This window comes from Ranitomeya variabilis, chromosome 1 (genome assembly GCF_051348905.1).
Source record: "Ranitomeya variabilis isolate aRanVar5 chromosome 1, aRanVar5.hap1, whole genome shotgun sequence".
Classification (NCBI taxonomy): domain Eukaryota; kingdom Metazoa; phylum Chordata; class Amphibia; order Anura; family Dendrobatidae; genus Ranitomeya; species Ranitomeya variabilis.
The window spans coordinates 65,770,787-65,790,833 of NC_135232.1; the positions used below are offsets into that span (position 1 = coordinate 65,770,787).

Here is a 20,047-nt window from a genome sequence, read left to right on the forward strand (position 1 = left end):
GGAAGACCTTGTAAAATATTATTTGTTGTTATTGCAAATGACATAATGTAAGGAAAGTTCTGCTGCTGAACTTACGGTTGGTTCTGGGAAGAAGGGGACACAGATGTGGCTCCTCTTTCCGCTGCGATGCTTTCCTTCTCCGAGGTCGCTTCTCCCCAGATTCCTGCGCTCACCGTCTGAGCCACCATCTGGAACACAGACTTATCGAGGCTCAGCCAGCCGGAGGGCGGCCTGCGGGAGAGACAGAGCCAGAGACATCAGGGGCATCAAACATTTATAGCAAGACAAGGGTGAAGGAAAAACCTGGTGCAAAAGTGTTCAAAGTAGAGTCTACCTGCAGAGTCTGTATCAGATATTCATACGTGAATATTACAACAAATCCAGTGCTGTGATATCATTTATTAACAGAGTCTCCTCAGTAAATACATTACAAATCTTGCACCAAACCTGGGTTTCAGTCTCTGAATACATCCTGTATTATACTCCAGAGCTGAACTCACTATTCTGCTGGTGCATTCACTGTGTACATACATTACATTACTGATCCTGAGTTACATCCTGTATTATAGCTGCACTCACTATTCTGCTGGTGCAGTCACTGTGTACATACATTACATTACTGATCCTGTACTGATCCTGAGTTACATCCTGTATTATACTCCAGAGCTGAAATCTCTATTCTGCTGGTGCAGTCACTACGTACATACATTACTGATCCTGAGTTACATCCTTTATTATACTCCAGAGCTGCACTCACTATTCTGCTGGTGCAGTCACTGTGTACATACATTACATTACTGATCCTGTACTGATCCTGAGTTACATCCTGTATTATACTCCAGAGCTGCACTCTCTATTCTGCTGGTGCAGTCACTGCGTACATACATTACTGATCCTGAGTTACATCCTTTATTATACTCCAGAGCTGTACTCTCTATTCTGCTGGTGCAGTCACTGCGTACATACATTACTGATCCTGAGTTACATCCTTTATTATACTCCAGAGCTGCACTCTCTATTCTGCTGGTGCAGTCACTGCGTACATACATTACTGATCCTGAGTTACATCCTTTATTATACTCCAGAGCTGCACTCTCTATTCTGCTGGTGCAGTCACTGCATACATACATTACTGATCCCGAGTTACATCCGTTATTATACTCCAGAGCTGCACTCTCTATTCTGCTGGTGCAGTCACTGCGTACATACATTACTGATCCTGAGTTACATCCTGTATTATACTCCAGAGCTGCACTCACTATTCTGCTGGTGCAGTCACTACGTACATACATTACTGATCCTGAGTTACATCCTTTATTATACTCCAGAGCTGCACTCTCTATTCTGCTGGTGCAGTCACTGCGTACATACATTACTGATCCTGAGTTACATCCTGTATTATACTCCAGAGCTGCACTCTCTATTCTGCTGGTGCAGTCACTGCGTACATACATTACTGATCCTGAGTTACATCCTTTATTATACTCCAGAGCTGCACTCTCTATTCTGCTGGTGCAGTCACTGCATACATACATTACTGATCCCGAGTTACATCCGTTATTATACTCCAGAGCTGAAATCTCTATTCTGCTGGTGCAGTCACTACGTACATACATTACTGATCCTGAGTTACATCCTTTATTATACTCCAGAGCTGCACTCACTATTCTGCTGGTGCAGTCACTGTGTACATACATTACATTACTGATCCTGTACTGATCCTGAGTTACATCCTGTATTATACTCCAGAGCTGCACTCTCTATTCTGCTGGTGCAGTCACTGCGTACATACATTACTGATCCTGAGTTACATCCTTTATTATACTCCAGAGCTGTACTCTCTATTCTGCTGGTGCAGTCACTGCGTACATACATTACTGATCCTGAGTTACATCCTTTATTATACTCCAGAGCTGCACTCTCTATTCTGCTGGTGCAGTCACTACGTACATACATTACTGATCCTGAGTTACATCCTTTATTATACTCCAGAGCTGCACTCACTATTCTGCTGGTGCAGTCACTGTGTACATACATTACATTACTGATCCTGTACTGATCCTGAGTTACATCCTGTATTATACTCCAGAGCTGCACTCTCTATTCTGCTGGTGCAGTCACTGCGTACATACATTACTGATCCTGAGTTACATCCTTTATTATACTCCAGAGCTGTACTCTCTATTCTGCTGGTGCAGTCACTGCGTACATACATTACTGATCCTGAGTTACATCCTTTATTATACTCCAGAGCTGCACTCTCTATTCTGCTGGTGCAGTCACTGCGTACATACATTACTGATCCTGAGTTACATCCTTTATTATACTCCAGAGCTGCACTCTCTATTCTGCTGGTGCAGTCACTGCATACATACATTACTGATCCCGAGTTACATCCGTTATTATACTCCAGAGCTGCACTCTCTATTCTGCTGGTGCAGTCACTGCGTACATACATTACTGATCCTGAGTTACATCCTGTATTATACTCCAGAGCTGCACTCACTATTCTGCTGGTGCAGTCACTACGTACATACATTACTGATCCTGAGTTACATCCTTTATTATACTCCAGAGCTGCACTCACTATTCTGCTGGTGCAGTCACTGCGTACATACTGAACATTACTGATCCTGAGTTACATCCTTTATTATACTCCAGAGCTGCACTCTCTATTCTGCTGGTGCAGTCACTGCGTAAATACATTACTGATCCTGAGTTACTTCCTGTATTATACCCCAGAGCTGCACTCACTATTCTGCTGGTGCAGTCACTGTGTACATACATTACATTACTAATCCTGAGTTACCTCCTGTATTATACTCCAGAGCTGCACTCACTATTCTGCTGGTGCAGTCACTGTGTACATACATTACATTACTGATCCTGAGTTACATCCTTTATTATACTCCAGAGCTGCACTCTCTATTCTGCTGGTGCAGTCACTGCGTACATACATTACTGATCCTGAGTTACATCCTTTATTATACTCCAGAGCTGCACTCTCTATTCTGCTGGTGCAGTCACTGTGTACATACATTACATTACTGATCCTGAGTTACATCCTTTATTATACTCCAGAGCTGCACTCACTATTCTGCTGGTGCAGTCACTGTGTACATACATTACATTACTGATCCTGAGTTACATCCTTTATTATACTCCAGAGCTGCACTCTCTATTCTGCTGGTGCAGTCACTGCGTACATACATTACTGATCCTGAGTTACATCCTGTATTATACTCCAGAGCTGCACTCACTATTCTGCTGGTGCAGTCACTACGTACATACATTACTGATCCTGAGTTACATCCTGTATTATACTCCAGAGCTGCACTCACTATTCTGCTGGTGCAGTCACTGTGTACATACATTACATTACTGATCCTGAGTTACATCCTGCATTATACCCCAGAGCTGCACTCACTATTCTGCTGGTGCAGTCACTGTGTACATACATTACTGATCCTGAGTTACATCCTGTATTACACATTAGAGCTGCACTCAATATTCTGCTGGACAAAAGTGGTGGTCAATCAAATAACAAAAAATAATAAAGCCACAATTGGGCTGCAATGATAATTTGTGTAAAATTGTACAATTACAAGAAGACCACTACTTATTAGATGAATGGCAAACCATTCGGTGTAAGAGTAAAACAAAGATCCTAAAATTATGGAATCCAAGATATAAAAATAATAAAACTTAAAATAAATCTATAAAAAATCTAAAAAAATTTTTTGAGAAATAATAATGAGGAAAGGTACAATGCACTAAAATGCCTTTATTACATAAATATGTATTTATACAGGGCAACAATAGGCAACTCAAAAGTGTGCCTGTAACTGGAGGACAAAATGGTAAAATTAAACAGCAAAAATAGCATCAATATTGTAACGGACACTGAGAAGGCAGAATATAAAAGAGAAAAAGTTCATACATATATGTAAGAAAGTATAAAAACATATATATATGTATATATTATGTATATAAATAACAAATTTAGTAAAAAATCTGTATATAAAAAGATGGCCGTAAAAAAGAGGGGGAGGGGAGATATAAACACTGAGCAAAGCTGAATAAGGTACGATCATAAAATATATATATGTGCAAAGACGTGTATAGTAAACACATACTACATATAAGGTGCACACAATGAGTAATAAGGTGCAAATGAAAGTGCAAAGTGTAATGCAAGCTGGTTGAAACAAAAAATATATATATATATATAAAACAAAATGAGTGATAAGATACAATTGAACACACAAAGTGTTAAAGTGGTGAGGGATAAACCCTAAATCACGAAACTTGCTCAATGTGAAAATTACATACGGCCACAAAAAATATATATATATTTACCAATGCCCGCTAAGTGTCCAGGTCCTCCAGATACCGCACACCCCGACGCGCGTTTCGGACTGTGTCCTTCGTCAGGGGGCCGTATGTAACGTTTTTGTGGCCGTATGTAATTTTCACATTGAGCAAGTTTCGTGATTTAGGGTTTATCCCTCACCACTTTAACACTTTGTGTGTTCAATTGTATCTTATCACTCATTTTGTTTTATATATATATATATATTTTTTGTTTCAACCAGCTTGCATTACACTTTGCACTTTCATTTGCACCTTATTACTCATTGTGTGCACCTTATATGTAGTATGTGTTTACTATACACGTCTTTGCACATATATATATTTTATGATCGTACCTTATTCAGCTTTGCTCAGTGTTTATATCTCCCCTCCCCCTCTTTTTTACGGCCATCTTTTTATATACAGATTTTTTACTAAATTTGTTATTTATATACATAATATATACATATATATATGTTTTTATACTTTCTTACATATATGTATGAACTTTTTCTCTTTTATATTCTGCCTTCTCAGTGTCCGTTACAATATTGATGCTATTTTTGCTGTTTAATTTTACCATTTTGTCCTCCAGTTACAGGCACACTTTTGAGTTGCCTATTGTTGCCCTGTATAAATACATATTTATGTAATAAAGGCATTTTAGTGCATTGTACCTTTCCTCATTATTATTTCTCAAAAAATTTTTTTAGATTTTTTATAGATTTATTTTAAGTTTTATTATTTTTATATCTTGGATTCCATAATTTTAGGATCTTTGTTTTACTCAATATTCTGCTGGTGCAGTCACTGTGTACATAATAATAATAATAATCTTTATTTATATAGCGCCAACATATTCCGCAGCGCTTTACAGTTTAACAGTTTCAAACACAACAGTCATAGGTAACAACGTTAGCAATACAATAATAAAGCACAATAGGACGCCCCTGCTCGTGAGAGCTTACAATCTACAATGAGGTGGGGAGATACAAAGTACAGGTGTGTATTTACAATGATGGTCCAGCCATCTTCAGGGAGTGGGGGATAGATGGAGATAGTGAATGGGCTACACACACACACATACACACATAAAATGACTGATTAGGGAACATGATAGGCCGCTCTGAACAAATGTGTTTTGAGCGAGCGCCTAAAACTATGCAAGTTGTGGATGGTCCTAATATCTTGGGGTAGAGCATTCCAGAGGATTGGCGCAGCACGGGAGAAGTCTTGGAGTCGGGAGTGGGAGGTACGGATTAGTGCAGAGGATAGTCGAAAGTCATTTGCAGAGCGCAGCGGTCGGTTAGGCCGATAGACAGAATTGAGGGAGGAGATGTAAGGGGGTGCCGCACTGTGGAGAGCTTTGTGGGTGAGAACAAGTACTTTGAATTGTATCCTGTAATGAATGGGCAGCCAGTGTAATGACCGGTGAAGAGCGGATGCATCTGAGTAACGATTAGCTAGATAGACAACCCTGGCTGCTGCATTAAGGATAGACTGGAGAGGGGAAAGTCGCGTGAGGGGGAGGCCAATTAATAGAGCATTGCAGTAGTCCAGTGGGAGTGGATTAGGGCGACAGTGAGAGTTTTTGTTGTCTCCATGGTGAGAAAAGGGCGGATTCTAGAGATGTTCTTTAGGTGTAAGTGGCACGAGCGGGCAAGAGATTGTATGTGGGAGGTGAAGGAGAGATCGGAGTCAAACATAACACCCAGACAGCGCGCCTGCTGCCTGGGTGTTATTATGGTGCCACCCACGGAGAGGGAAACGTCAGGTTTAGGGAGGTTAGTAGAAGGCGGGAGCAGAAGAAGTTCAGTTTTGGAGAGGTTGAGTTTCAGATAGAGAGCGGACATGATGTTGGAGACTGCAAACAGTCAGTGGCGTTCTGTAGTACAGCAGGGGTAAGGTCAGGGAATGACGTGTATAGTTGTGTGTCATCAGCATAAAGATGGTACTGAAAGCCAAATCTGCTGATGGTCTGTCCAATTGGTGCTGTGTAGAGGGAGAAGAGAAGGCGGCCAAGGACAGAGCCCTGAGGTACCCGAACAGTCAGAGGAAGAGGAGAGGAAGTTGCGCCAGAAAACAGAACACTGAAGGAGCGGTCAGAAAGGTAGGAGAACCAGGAGAGAGCAGTGTCCTTAATGCCTAGTGACTGGAGCCTAGAGAGTAGGAGAGGGTGGTCAACAGTGTCGAAAGCTGCAGAAAGGTCGAGGAGAATGAGCAGAGAGTGGTCACCGTTGCATTTTGCTGTCAGAAGGTCATTGGTCACCTTGATGAGTGCAGTTTCTGTCGAATGTAGGGGGCGGAAACAGGACTGTGAAGGGTCTAGGAGGGAATGAGTGGAGAGGTAACGGGTAAGGCGGGAGTAGATCAGGCGCTCCAAGAGTTTTGAGATGAAGGGGAGATTGGAGACCGGTCTGTAGTTGTTTGTGCAGGATGGGTCGAGGGTGGGTGTTTTTAGTAATGGAGTAATGATAGAGTGTTTGAAGGAGGAGGGGAAAATGCCAGAGGAGAGGGAGAGATTAAAAATTGTAGTTAGGTGAGTTGTGACGACTGGAGAGAGAGACTGGAGGAGGTGTGAGGGAATGGGGTCGGTAGTGCATGTAGTCGGACGAGAAGAAGAGAGGAGCTTGGAGACTTCTTCTGTGATGGGATCGAATGTGGAGAGTGAGCCAGGGGAGATGCAGGGAGGGATGGGAGTCATTGCACTTGGTGTCTGGGAGCGGATTTCCTGACGGATATTGTCTATTTTCTCTATAAAGTGGGAAGCCAGGTCATCAGCACAAATGTCTGTAATAGGGTCTTGTGCTTTTGGCCTGAGGAGGGAGTGAAAGGTGTTAAAAAGTTTCTTGGGGTTGTTGGATAGTGAGGAGATCAGAGTGGTGTAGTAGGACTGTTTGGCGAGGTGAAGGGCAGAGTTATAGGTTCTTAACATAAATTTGAAGTGTATGAAGTCTTCTGGTGTGCGTGTTTTCCTCCATAAGCATTCAGCACTCCTAGAGCATCGCTGGAGAAATCGGGTTTGCGATGTGACCCAGGGCTGTTTCACTCTGTGTTTGGAGGTTCTGAGGATGAGGGGAGCCACTTGGTCAAGGGTGCTTCTAAGAGTGTCGTTGTAGTGATGTACAGCCAGATCAGGACAGGAAAAAAAAGAGATTGGGGACAACGATGAGTGTAGGGAGTCTGAAAGTGTATGAGGGTTAATGGCATGTAGATTTCTGAATGTGTGGTAGGTAGGAGAGTGCTGGAGTGGGCGAGGAATTGTGAGTGTGTGAGTGTGAAGGATAGAATGTTGTGGTCAGAGAGGGGAAGCGGTGAGTTATCTAGGTAGGAGATTGAACAGAGCCGGACAAAGACCAGGTCCAGGGTGTTATCGTCTTTGTGCGTTTCAGAGGTTGAGAGCTGTGAGAGGCCTAGAGAAGTGGTTAGTGATAGAAGCTGGGATGCAGATGTGGAAGTGGGGCTGTTAATGGGGATGTTGAAGTCTCCCAGGATAAGGGTTGGGAGTTCTGAGGACAGGAAGTGCGGCAGCCAGGCAGAGAAATGGTCCAGGAAGTGGGTGGGTGAGCCTGGGGGCCGGTATATGACCGCTACTCTGAGGGAGAGGGGACGGAAGAGCCTGATGGTGTGGATCTCAAAAGAAGGGAATGAGATTGATGGAACTGGGGGTATAACCTGGAACGTGCATTGTGGGGACAAGAGTATGCCGACTCCACCACCAGGTCTGTTTGTGGGTCTTGGGGAATGGGAGAATTGTAAGCCACCATGGGAAATGGCAGCAGGGGAGACAGTGTCAGAGTCCTAGATCCATGTTTCAGTGAGGGCCAACAGATTCAGAGAGTTGTTCGGAAAGTAGTTGTGCAGGAAAGGAAGCTTGTTACATACAGACCGTGGATTCCAAAGGGCACAATTGAAAGAGAGAGATGAGGGAGTGCAAGTAATATTAATAAGGTTAGTATGGTTTTGACATGAGGTAGGGTAGCAGTTGAGGTTGGTTGAGGGATGGGGGACAGGGGTTGGGGGAGATGTCCCCCGAAATCAGTAGGAGTAGGAATATAAAAAGCAAGTAGTTTTTGGAAGTGTATGAAGTTTTTTTGTGCAGTGTGTTTAGGCAAGATGGGCTGAGGTTTTTCAGGAAGGTGAGAAGTGCATGGGAGCTGTACGTGGAGAGGGAAGGAGAGAGGAGCTGATGTATATGAGTCGTGGTGGAGGGGGGATTGGGCGGTGAATGTGGACTGCAAGGGAACATAGGAGGATAGGAATAAAGCACATGGATAGAAGGGAGAGCAGAGAGTGGGTTACCTGACTGCTGCCCTGACTAACTGCCATGGAATAACTGCTGTATCACGACGCTTATCTTCGTGACGCTTTCCTTCTGGGACGCTTGCGTGCACCCCCACATGCGTGCACCCCTAAGGATGTTTCTAAATTTATAGCCCAGACTGCTGGGTCAGAAGAGATGGATTGTGGGACCAGGGTGGGGATAAATACATTACATTACTGATCCTGAGTTACATCCTTTATTATACTCCAGAGCTGCACTCACTATTCTGCTGGTGCAGTCACTGCATACATACATTACTAATCCTGAGTTACATCCTGTATTATACCCCAGAGCTGCACTCAATATTCTGCTGGTGCAGTCACTATGTACATACATTACATTACTGATCCTGAGTTACATCCTTTATTATACTCCAGAGCTGCACTCACTATTCTGCTGGTGCAGTCAATGCGTACATACATTACTGATCCCGAGTTACATCCTTTATTATACTCCAGAGCTGCACTCTCTATTCTGCTGGTGCAGTCACTGCGTACATACATTACTGATCCTGAGTTACATCCATTATTATACTCCAGAGCTGCACTCTCTATTCTGCTGGTGCAGTCACTGCGTACATACATTACTGATCCTGAGTTACACCCTTTATTATACTCCAGAGCTGCACTCACTATTCTGCTGGTGCAGTCACTGCATACATACATTACTGATCCTGAGTTACATCCTTTATTATACTCCAGAGCTGCACTCACTATTCTGCTGGTGTAGTCACTGCGTACATACATTACTGATCCTGAGTTACATCCTTTATTATACTCCAGAGCTGCACTCTCTATTCTGCTGGTGCAGTCACTGCGTACATACATTACTGATCCTGAGTTACATCCTTTATTATACTCCAGAGCTGCACTCTCTATTCTGCTGGTGCAGTCACTGCATACATACATTACTGATCCCGAGTTACATCCGTTATTATACTCCAGAGCTGCACTCTCTATTCTGCTGGTGCAGTCACTGCGTACATACATTACTGATCCTGAGTTACATCCTTTATTATACTCCAGAGCTGCACTCTCTATTCTGCTGGTGCAGTCACTGCATACATACATTACTGATCCTGAGTTACATCCTTTATTATACTCCAGAGCTGCACTCTCTATTCTGCTGGTGCAGTCACTGCGTACATACATTACTGATCCTGAGTTACATCCTTTATTATACTCCAGAGCTGCACTCACTATTCTGCTGGTGCAGTCACTGCGTACATACATTACTGATCCTGAGTTACATCCTGTGTTATACTCCAGAGCTGCACTCACTATTCTGCTAGTGCAGTCACTGTGTACATACATTACTGATCCTGAATTACATCCTGTATTATACTCCAGAGCTGCACTCACTATTCTGCTAGTGCAGTCACTGTGTACATACATTACTGATCCTGAGTTACATCCTGTATCATACTCCAGAGCTGCACTCACTATTCTGCTGGTGCAGTCACTGTGTACATACATTACATTACTGATCCTGAGTTACATCCTTTATTATACTCCAGAGCTGCATTCACTATTCTGCTGGTGCAGTCACTGTGTACATACATTACATTACTGATCTTGTACTGATCCTTAAGGTACCGTTACACTAAATGTCTTACCAACGATCACGACCAGCGATACGACCTGGCCGTGATCGTTGGTAAGTCGTTGTGTGGTCGCTGGGGAGCTGTCACACAGACAGCTCTCTCCAGCGACCAACGATCAGGGGAACGACTTCGGCATCGTTGAAACTGTCTTCAACGATGCCGAAGTGCCCCTGCAGCACCCGGGTAACCAGGGTAAACATCGGGTTACTAAGTGCAGGGCCGCGCTTAGTAACCCGATATTTACCCTGGTTACCATTGTAAAAGTAAAAAAAAAAACACTACATACTCAAATTCTGATGTCTGTCACGTCCCCCGCCGGCGTCCACAGGGTTAAAACTGCTTTAGGCAAGAGCGCTGCTAATATGCACGCGCTGCTGCCGAGAGCTTCCCTGCACTGAATGTGTCAGCGCCGGCAGTAACAGCGGTGACGTCACCGCTGTGCTCTGCTTTACGGCCGGCGCTGACACATTCAGTGCAGGGAAGCTCTCGGCAGCAGCGCATGCATATTAGCAGCGCTCCTGCCGAAAGCAGTTTTAACCCTGTGGACGCCGGGGGACGTGACAGACATCAGAATGTGAGTATGTACTGTTTTTTTTTACTTTTACCCTGGTTACAAGTGAACACAGCGGGTGATCAGCGACCAAAAAAAGGTCCTGATCATTCCCATCGACCAACGATCTCCCAGCAGGGGCCTGATCGTTGGTCGCTGTCACACATAACGAGATCGTTAGCGGGATCATTGCTACGTCACCAAAAGCGTGATGTTGCAACGATATCGTTAACGATATCGTTATGTGTGACTCAGCCTTTAGTTACATCCTGTATTATACTCCAGAGCTGCGCTCACTATTCTGCTGGTGGAGTCACTGTGTACGACTACTCGGGTGCCATCCAAGAGCCTCCAGTTGATGTGGATCTTACCTGTTGGTCGGCTTTCCTTCACTCATCGTCCTCCTCGACCCAAATAAGTGTCCCCATTTCCTGGCCGGGCTGGTCTGTGCACTCTCTTTAGCCGCGCCTTGCTCTTGACCACTGGTTTGAGTGGTCTTTTGTGAGTCCCCGGTCTCTTTTTCCCGCCCACGTTTAAGTTCATTGAGAACAGATTCGGGGGGACTTCCCATCCACGACTTGCGATTATCTTTTTGTGTCTCATCACCCATTACTTTCTTACAAGGTTTATCTTCCACTGTTCCTTCCACACAAGGACAAGCCTCTGCTCCATCTATAACACCCTCTCTGGGTGGTGGCACTTTTTTAGGTGTCCCACCATTTCCAGGCCTTCTCCTATCTTGGCGTGTAAACCTGGTGGTATCTGTTGAATTTTCAATATAGACCTGAGAGCTCTGCATCAGTTGGTACCACCACCCGGCCTGCTTGTCCCGCTTCACTTCCATTGTACTCCCTTTCTTGTGCTCTTCATCAAATTCCACAGCGGCGGCACCTTCACCTGTCGGCCTCTCGTTACTGCTGGACTCCTCTGAAGATGGCTTGTCAAGACTTTTCTTCTCTTGGCTCATCTGTTCTTCTTCATCTCGACTTCTCATGAGCTGTATGGTGGAGTGAACGGACTGCATGAGGTCCTGCTTCACGCGGAGCATCTCCTTTTTCTGCTGCTGTTCTCGTCTCATCTGGACCAAGTGGTGCTCAAACAGAAGGTCCAAATCAAATGGTAAAAGAGACAGTGGTTGAAGAAGGAGAAGAAGTTCTTCAAACAAAGGCTGACAAACTCCATGGGAAACAGACAAGAAGCCAACAGGGTCATAGTGGGCCCAGATGATATCTGGAGGACAGAAAAAAAAAACCATACATCATTCTGGAATTATCCCATAAAATTAAAAAATATGACTTTGAAATACACAGTAGGAGCAAAAATACTGGGACATGTACACATCACACCTACAGGAACTTTATGACCTCCCATTCTACATCCATAGACATTAATATGGAGTCAGACCCTTTGCAGATATAAAAAAAAAATAAAAAATCAGACCTCAACACCTGTGCACTCAACCCATTCTCATCCCAGCTCACGCCCCACCTCACCACCCTGCATATCCAATCCCTAATCCATCTCTTGAACTTATCAGTAACCGATGAGGTTTTTCCTTCCTCTACCAAACACACTAGAGATGAGGGAACCCAAACTTAAAAGTTTGTGGGTCATACTGGACAGTTAGTGTCCGGTACTAAACGCCGAACACTGTCTTCTCCTGGAAGTCCATTGCAATGTTCGGGGTTGGAAGGGAGGGAGAGAAAGAAAATTCAAAGTTTGGGTCCCAATTGTTTCCAATTGGGTTTGGGTTCTGGTTCAAGTTTGGGTACAGTTCTAGTATCCGAACAGAACTTTGGAATAAAGTTTGGGTTGGGTACCAGAACCTGAACTTCCACGCGTCCATTCATCGCTACACACAACCATCAAACCTTTTCTCAAGAAGCTTTCCCCTGCAGAGCTATCCCCTGACCCAACATCTATGTCCAGCAATTGCTCCATATCACTACTCCTATTCACCTCAAATGTCCTTGACCAGTATGTCCACATTGAACTTTTCTCCCACCTCTCATCCAACCCCCTTTTTGACAATCTACAATACGGTTTCCATCAGCACCGCTCCGCTATTTCTCCTTCTAGACCTGTCCTCTGCCACAGTTGACCACTTCTTCTTACTATAGATCCTCTCGTCTTGTGGCATCACAGACTGGGCTCTTTGCTGGTGTTATCTTAATACTGCACAGTTGGCGTCTTCCATTTTCACACTACCTCAACATCTGTTGCTGTTCCTTAAGACTCTGTCCTGGGCCCCCACTATTCTACATCTATACCTTTGGGCTGGGACAACCCCTAAGGTGCCATGGCTTCGAGTATCACCTATATGCTGATGACACTCAGATCTACCTCTCTGCTGTCCAGAATCCCAGAGTGTCTCATCAGCCACATTCTCCTTCTCATCACGCATAATAAAACTCAATGTGGACAAAACCAAATTGATAATCTTTCCTTCACCTCACTCAAACACCCCCTAACCCCCACCAGACCTATCTATCATAATAAATGACACCATGCCTTCCTCTGTACTGGAAGTCCGCTGCCTCTGTAATCCTTGACTCCGCTCTCTCCTTCAAATTGCACATCTAAGCCCTTACCATCTCAAAAATATTTCCAAAATTCGTTCTTTCCTCATCCCCTAATCAACCAAAATATTAGTCCACACCCTCATCATCTCTCTCCTCGACTACTGCAAGATCCTTCACTTCTCTGCCTGATTAATCCATCTCTTCCACCTCTGCTAATCGCTTGACGTCTCTAACCTACCAGTCTCCATAACCTGTCTCCTTCATACATATACGATAAAATCTCCTGATACCTGCCCACACCTAATCTCTGGTCCTCACAAGACCTCCTACTTTCCTCCGCCCTCATATATTGGCCAAACAACCATCTGCAAGATTTCTTCCAAGCATCGACCATCCTCTGGAATTCACCATCACAGTTTATCAGATTATCTTCCAATGATTCAAACCTTTGGTTGCAACCTGAATACTCCTGTCTTCCAAAAAGTCCACAGCCTGCATTAACTCCACTACCATCGGAGATGCTGCAATCCACGACCCATTCTAAATTTTTCCAAATATTTTGTGGATTGTAAGCCCTTCCCCCGTCAGATAGAGATTTGTGAAATGTCACTCCACAGAACATTTTTCCAGTGAGTGCAGCATCAGCATGCTTTACACCACCTCATCCGATGCTTGCGCTGGGTGATGCAAGGCTTCCATGCAGCTGCCGCAATGGTCACTTACATGAGTCACTCAGAAGCAAGAGCAGTACTTACCTTCATGGTTATACAGGTGGTTAAACCAGAATTCAAGTGAACGGATACTGGAAAAGGACAAAAAACAAATGAAAATATTGTTATGACGTTGAAGAAGAGCAGCAGGTCCAGTGATGGTGTCCACAGCAGAACGATGGACTTACTTGAGAAGGCCGAAGATGAAAGCGTTGAAGCGCAGGTTGTGATTGCACAGCTCGGAGTACTGGTTCACCTTTTGGCACAAATTGTGCAGCAGTTTGGTGGAAGGACCTGAAGGAGATATATGGATGAGTGACAGGTCCATTGCCATATATTTGCATATTTTTAACATTCATTTTTAAAAACGCGATGGTGACATTTTTTCAAATTTAGTTTCTCCACCTAAATGTATATATTTTACTAATCTATGCAAAGCATTACGTTTGGACAATCTCTGGGTCCCTTGACAATAAGCAGATCACAAAGTGACACTCAGCTGTAAGAAACTTGGCAGTAGGTATTCCACATTCCTACAGCGCCCCTACAGGAAAATTAAGGCATTACACACGCTCCATTCAGGGCAGAACAGGACAAGTCCTCCAGAGCGAGACACGCTTTAGGTTACCAATTTCCAATCTGATCAAGAGGGTAAGATCCTGTACAGGGGACTTTCTCTAGTAACTCAGAATTCTCTTAGAGAATATGAAAATGCTTTTACTAAACTAGAAATCCTCTTACACGCCTTCTCTCCACTCCATGACGCATACATTCATCATGGAGTAGGTGCGGGTAACATTGCAGAGGCGACATTGAAAGGCGCCAATGAATTTCCAATGCAACTGGGAATCCATTGCTCCCATCTTGGTACACCCTTCATATGAGATTGCGATTTTTACTATATACTGCAATACCAAAAGATCACAGGTCCAAGTTTCTTTAGAAGACTTATAAAAAAAAAAGAAGTGAAGAGTTAAAAAAAAAATGTTTTTAATAATCTTAAAAAAAAAAATTATATACAATAGTTTAAAATTGAACACAAAAACAAGCTTATTTAGTTTAGCAACATCCAAAAAAATGAATTATCTAAAAATATTAAATAATTTCAAGCATAAATGCTGAATAGAAGAAAAAAATCAAAAGACCAGAATTGACAACATTTGATCACTGCACACCAGAAAACAATGCCATCAAAATGAAAAACATTGTATGTATCCCAAAATGATACGAATAAAAATGGACCTCGGCACGCAAAAAAAAAAAAAAATGCCCTCACACAGTTCCATCAATGGAGAAATATAAAAAAAGTTAGGATCTTAGGCAATGAAAAAACAAAAAGCAAAAAAGAAAAAAAAGTCTGCATCCTTAAAAAGGGGTTGTTCAGGCTTGGGGTTCAGGTCTGTAGTGACTTGCAGTGTGTACGCTGTCAGGATTCTCCGATGCTGGGAGCGTGAAGGCTTATGACAGCAAGCCTGCTATTTGCATAAATGCGATCACATGCCTCGCTCAATACAAGTGAATTAATGAAGGCTGGACACGTCTAGTCAGAATGTGGCCGGATGTATGAAAACATCATACTTGTGCTTACAGGAACGCCCGCTTGTGGCACCGGCGAATCCTTACAGTGTGCACACTGCGCACAAGTCTGCAATCACATAGGGTGACTGTAGACTTGAGCCCCCAGAGTTAATATCACTGAGATAGTGACTGACATCCTGGGACAGCTGGTAAAGTGGTTTTCCTATCCTCTGGTGTCTACCAGCCAAAGTCTTCTAAATGGAATTGTCAGGTATCACCATCCTCAGGTTCGTGAGTATTTAGTAATGGCCATACCTAATTGTGTGGATGCCTCCACCACGGTCCATGGCATGTTTCTTCTCTGTCCTATGATGACATCCAAGACACAAGGCTTCAAGCCATCACTCAGGATGTCCCTGATGGCCGGGCACAGGTATTTCAGGATCAGATGTCCAATGTTGGGGCTTACGGAGCTGTTCCCCAGTTTGGCCTGTAGACGACGCAGAGAAAAATGTTCTTAAATTGAAAGTAAAAAGAACCTATCAGCACGTTTTACATATGGAAGAAGGGGTATATTCGTAATGCTCATCCCCGGGCAGTAAATGGGAAGGTGTCCTATCATTTCGCACCATTTGGAATATTCCGTGGGTCTAACCGTTTCGTACTTGCATATTTGGAGCATGTGTGCTCGGTATACTGTACGTCTGCCTTAGGAAGCGGAGGCGAGTACAAGTCATTGATCAATGATAAGTGGCAGCCGGCAGGATCAGCGATATTGGATTCGCAGGCAGTGTAACCCTTACACCTCCTGTGGTTTGTATACGTGGCTGCTGACCTATAGATGACATTTAATCAATAATCACGACCTCTCATACAACATGAACTCTCCCCAGCTTAGCCTTAAGCCAATCAATTACTGATAAAATATTCTAATAGTAATCAATTTATTTATAAACATTTTCCCCATCCAGAGAATCTATCCAAGCATCTACATTAGGTCACTTATGTATTGTTTTAAAGTTTTCCACCAGGGGGCAGTATACATAGCAAGTGATACACAAAATGAAGCTGTTGTTATCAGATTGGAATTTTTTTTATGTGCCAAAAGTTTCTTTGCCAGTGTCCCCATGACAAAACTTCTTGTGCTTTTGTTCCCTCAGATCAGTGTTATCATGGGAACACTGGATCTATTGGCAGCTATCCAGATCTATTCTTTAGTGTAACAGTCATTTCAGGAGAACTGTCAGTAGAATGTCTGTATCTGCCTCTAGCTCCTCCCCCTCCATAGAACTTTATGAGCACCAACTGTCATCTCCTATCTAAGTAATGGGAAAAATCTATATTCACTGAAGCTTTTACTCTTAATACTTAAAGATGGAGGAAAAAGAAGCAGATTTATCTGATAGGAGATATTACACAGCTGCTTATTTTAACATGTACTATTGGTTGTTTAAATAAAAATTAAAACCACGGGTACTCCTCAAATTTTTATGCCTGTGTAAAAGCTAGATCGTGATTGGTCTAGACCTAGCTTCCATACAATGACACTTAATTCCCCAAAGTATAATAATAACGACAGACAGAAATGAAGACAGCCAGGAACCTGTTCTCCAGTATGGAATATGTAATTCTGTTTGTGACATTATTTTTTTTAAAGAACAGATTTTTTTCCCGTTCTGTCAAACCTTGACTCCTGGGTCCCGACTTGTTCCAAAGTGAGCCACCACCAGGTCCACTGCCGTATTCACAGCCTTCACCAGCCCTGGGGAGAAAATGCAAAATAGAGAGGTCATTTCTTAAAAATAAAATAAAATATATATATATATATATATATATATATATATACAGGTCCTTCTCAAAAAATTAGCATATAGTGTTAAATTTCATTATTTACCATAATGTAATGATTACAATTAAACTTTCATATATTATAGATTCATTATCCACCAACTGAAATTTGTAAGGTCTTTTATTGTTTTAATACTGATGATTTTGGCCTACAACTCCTGATAACCCAAAAAACCTGTCTCAATAAATTAGCATATCAAGAAAAGGTTCTCTAAACGACCTATTACCCTAATCTTCTGAATCAACTAATTAACTCTAAACACATGCAAAAGATACCTGAGGCTTTTAAAAACTCCCTGCCTGGTTCATTACTCAAAACCCCCATCATGAGTAAGACTAGCGACCTGACAGATGTCAAGAAGGCCATCATTGACACCCTCAAGCAAGAGGGTAAGACCCAGAAAGAAATTTCTCAACAAATAGGCTGTTCCCAGAGTGCTGTATCAAGGCACCTCAATGGTAAGTCTGTTGGAAGGAAACAATGTGGCAGAAAACGCTGTACAACGAGAAGAGGTGACCGGAACCTGAGGAAGATTGCTGAGGAAGCAGTGGACTGAGTCTGGTGTGGAAACATCAAGAGCCACCGTGCACAGGCGTGTGCAGGAAATGGGCTACAGGTGCCGCATTCCCCAGGTAAAGCCACTTTTGAACCATAAACAGCGGCAGAAGCGCCTGACCTGGGCTACAGAGAAGCAGCACTGGACTGTTGCTAAGTGGTCCCAAGTACTTTTTTCTGATGAAAGCAAATTTTGCATGTCATTCGGAAATCAAGGTGCCAGAGTCTGGAGGAAGACTGGGGAGAAGGAAATGCCAAAATGCCTGAAGTCCAGTGTCAAGTACCCAGTCAGTGATGGTGTGGGGTGCCATGTCAGCTGCTGGTGTTGGTCCACTGTGTTTCATCAAGGGCAGGGTCAATGCAGCTAGCTATCAGGAGATTTTGGAGCACTTCATGCTTCCTGGCACCTGCTCACAGTGCCAAAACCACTGGTAAATGGTTTACTGACCATGGTATTACTGTGCTCAATTGGCCTGCCAACTCTCCTGACCTGAACCCCATAGAGAATCTGTGGGATATTGTGAAGACAAAGTTGAGAGACGCAAGACCCAACACTCTGGATGAGCTTAAGGCCGCTATTGAAGCATCCTGGGCCTCCATAACATCTCAGCAGTGTCACAGGCTGATTGCCTCCATGCCACGCCGCATTGAAGCAGTCATTTCTGCCAAAGGATTCCCGACCAAGTATTGAGTGCATAAATGAACATTATTATTTGATGGTTTTTTTGTTTGTTATTAAAAAACACTTTTATTTGATTGGACGGTTGAAATATGCTAATTTATTGAGACAGGTTTTTTGGGTTATCAGGAGCTGTAGGCCAAAATCATCAGTATTAAAACAATAAAAGACCTGACAAATTTCAGTTGGTGGATAATGAATCTATAGTATATGAAAGTTTAATTGTAATCATTACATTATGGTAAATATTGAAATTTAACACTATATGCTAATTTTTTGAGAAGGACCTGTACAGTGGTGTTCAAAAGTCCTGCATAGGCATAGGATAAATTGATTTTTCAAGTTTTCAACATTTTCTGTCGAATATCTTCGATGCTAATATGATATATTATATATGGTTTTGTTCAGAATACAATTTTGCATTCTCTCCCTGTAATATTTTTAGCTTTTGAAGCAGTTTTGCCTGATATTATTGCAACAATATGGGAATTGAAAGCACAACTAAATATTGTACAGCTGCTTCAGATCCAAAATTAGCCAATCACAGATGAGGTTCTTGTGACCAATCATAACCTGGATATGGCAGCCAATCACATTGCATCACATCTGCTGCTTTGTTTGTTTGTTTTATCTGTTGGTCTATCTAGTGAATCATACTGTAGAGTTTTATGATGGGAGCCTTCAGATTTTTGTCAGCGGAGGATCGTGTGCGAGTTGTGGTGCTACATGAAGAGGGTTATACGGGCCCCCAGATTGCAAGGAAGGTCGGCTGTAATCAGAGTACAGTCGTAAGAATTTTGCAGAAACATAAGCAGCTTGAAATTACCCAGGAAAGGCCCAGATCTGGTCGGCCCAGAAAGTCAACTAAAAGGGAGGATAGAGTACTGATAAGAACATCCCTTGCCAATCGAAAGCTCACCTCTCCTCAGCTTCTGCGAGAATGGCAAGAAAAGTGCAATATTGAGGTAGCAACATCAACTGTTAGGAAGAGATGTTTGGAAGCAGGATTGAGAGGGTGCAAGGCTCGAAAGAAGCCATTGATGACAGCCATACAAAGACAAAGGCGAAAACTGTGGGCATTGAAATATTCAAAATGGAGGAAGGAGGAGTGGGAAAAAGTGCTATTTAGTGATGAAAGCACTTTTTGCATTTTAGGAAATGATGGCAAGTCTTATGTGAGAAGGTTCCCACATGAAGAGTACAAGCCAGAGTGTTTGAGCTTCTCTGTGAAACATCCGATGAAAATAATGGTCTGGGGCTGTATGGCAGCCAATGGTGTTGGAAGAACAAGGTGGCTACTATTGACTGGCCAGCTCAGTCCCCGGACCTCAATCCAATTGAAAATTTGTGGCACAACGTATCATTAGAGATATCTAGAAAACAG

General features: G+C 43.1%; 1 protein-coding gene across 3 annotated transcripts in view; it reads right to left on the reverse strand.

The window, feature by feature from the left end:
* The window catches only part of RUSC2 (RUN and SH3 domain containing 2), a 119,750-nt gene that overhangs the window by 18,955 nt on the left and 80,748 nt on the right, over positions 1-20,047 (reverse strand). For all 3 annotated transcript variants that reach the window (XM_077284530.1, XM_077284549.1, XM_077284540.1), the window contains 6 exons: positions 17,266-17,342; positions 15,896-16,070; positions 14,251-14,356; positions 14,108-14,154; positions 11,202-12,060; positions 76-231 (listed from right to left, as the gene is read on the reverse strand). In XM_077284530.1, coding sequence (XP_077140645.1) covers positions 76-231; positions 11,202-12,060; positions 14,108-14,154; positions 14,251-14,356; positions 15,896-16,070; positions 17,266-17,342 — 1,420 coding nt within the window. The remainder of the gene's footprint in view (positions 1-75; positions 232-11,201; positions 12,061-14,107; positions 14,155-14,250; positions 14,357-15,895; positions 16,071-17,265; positions 17,343-20,047) is intronic.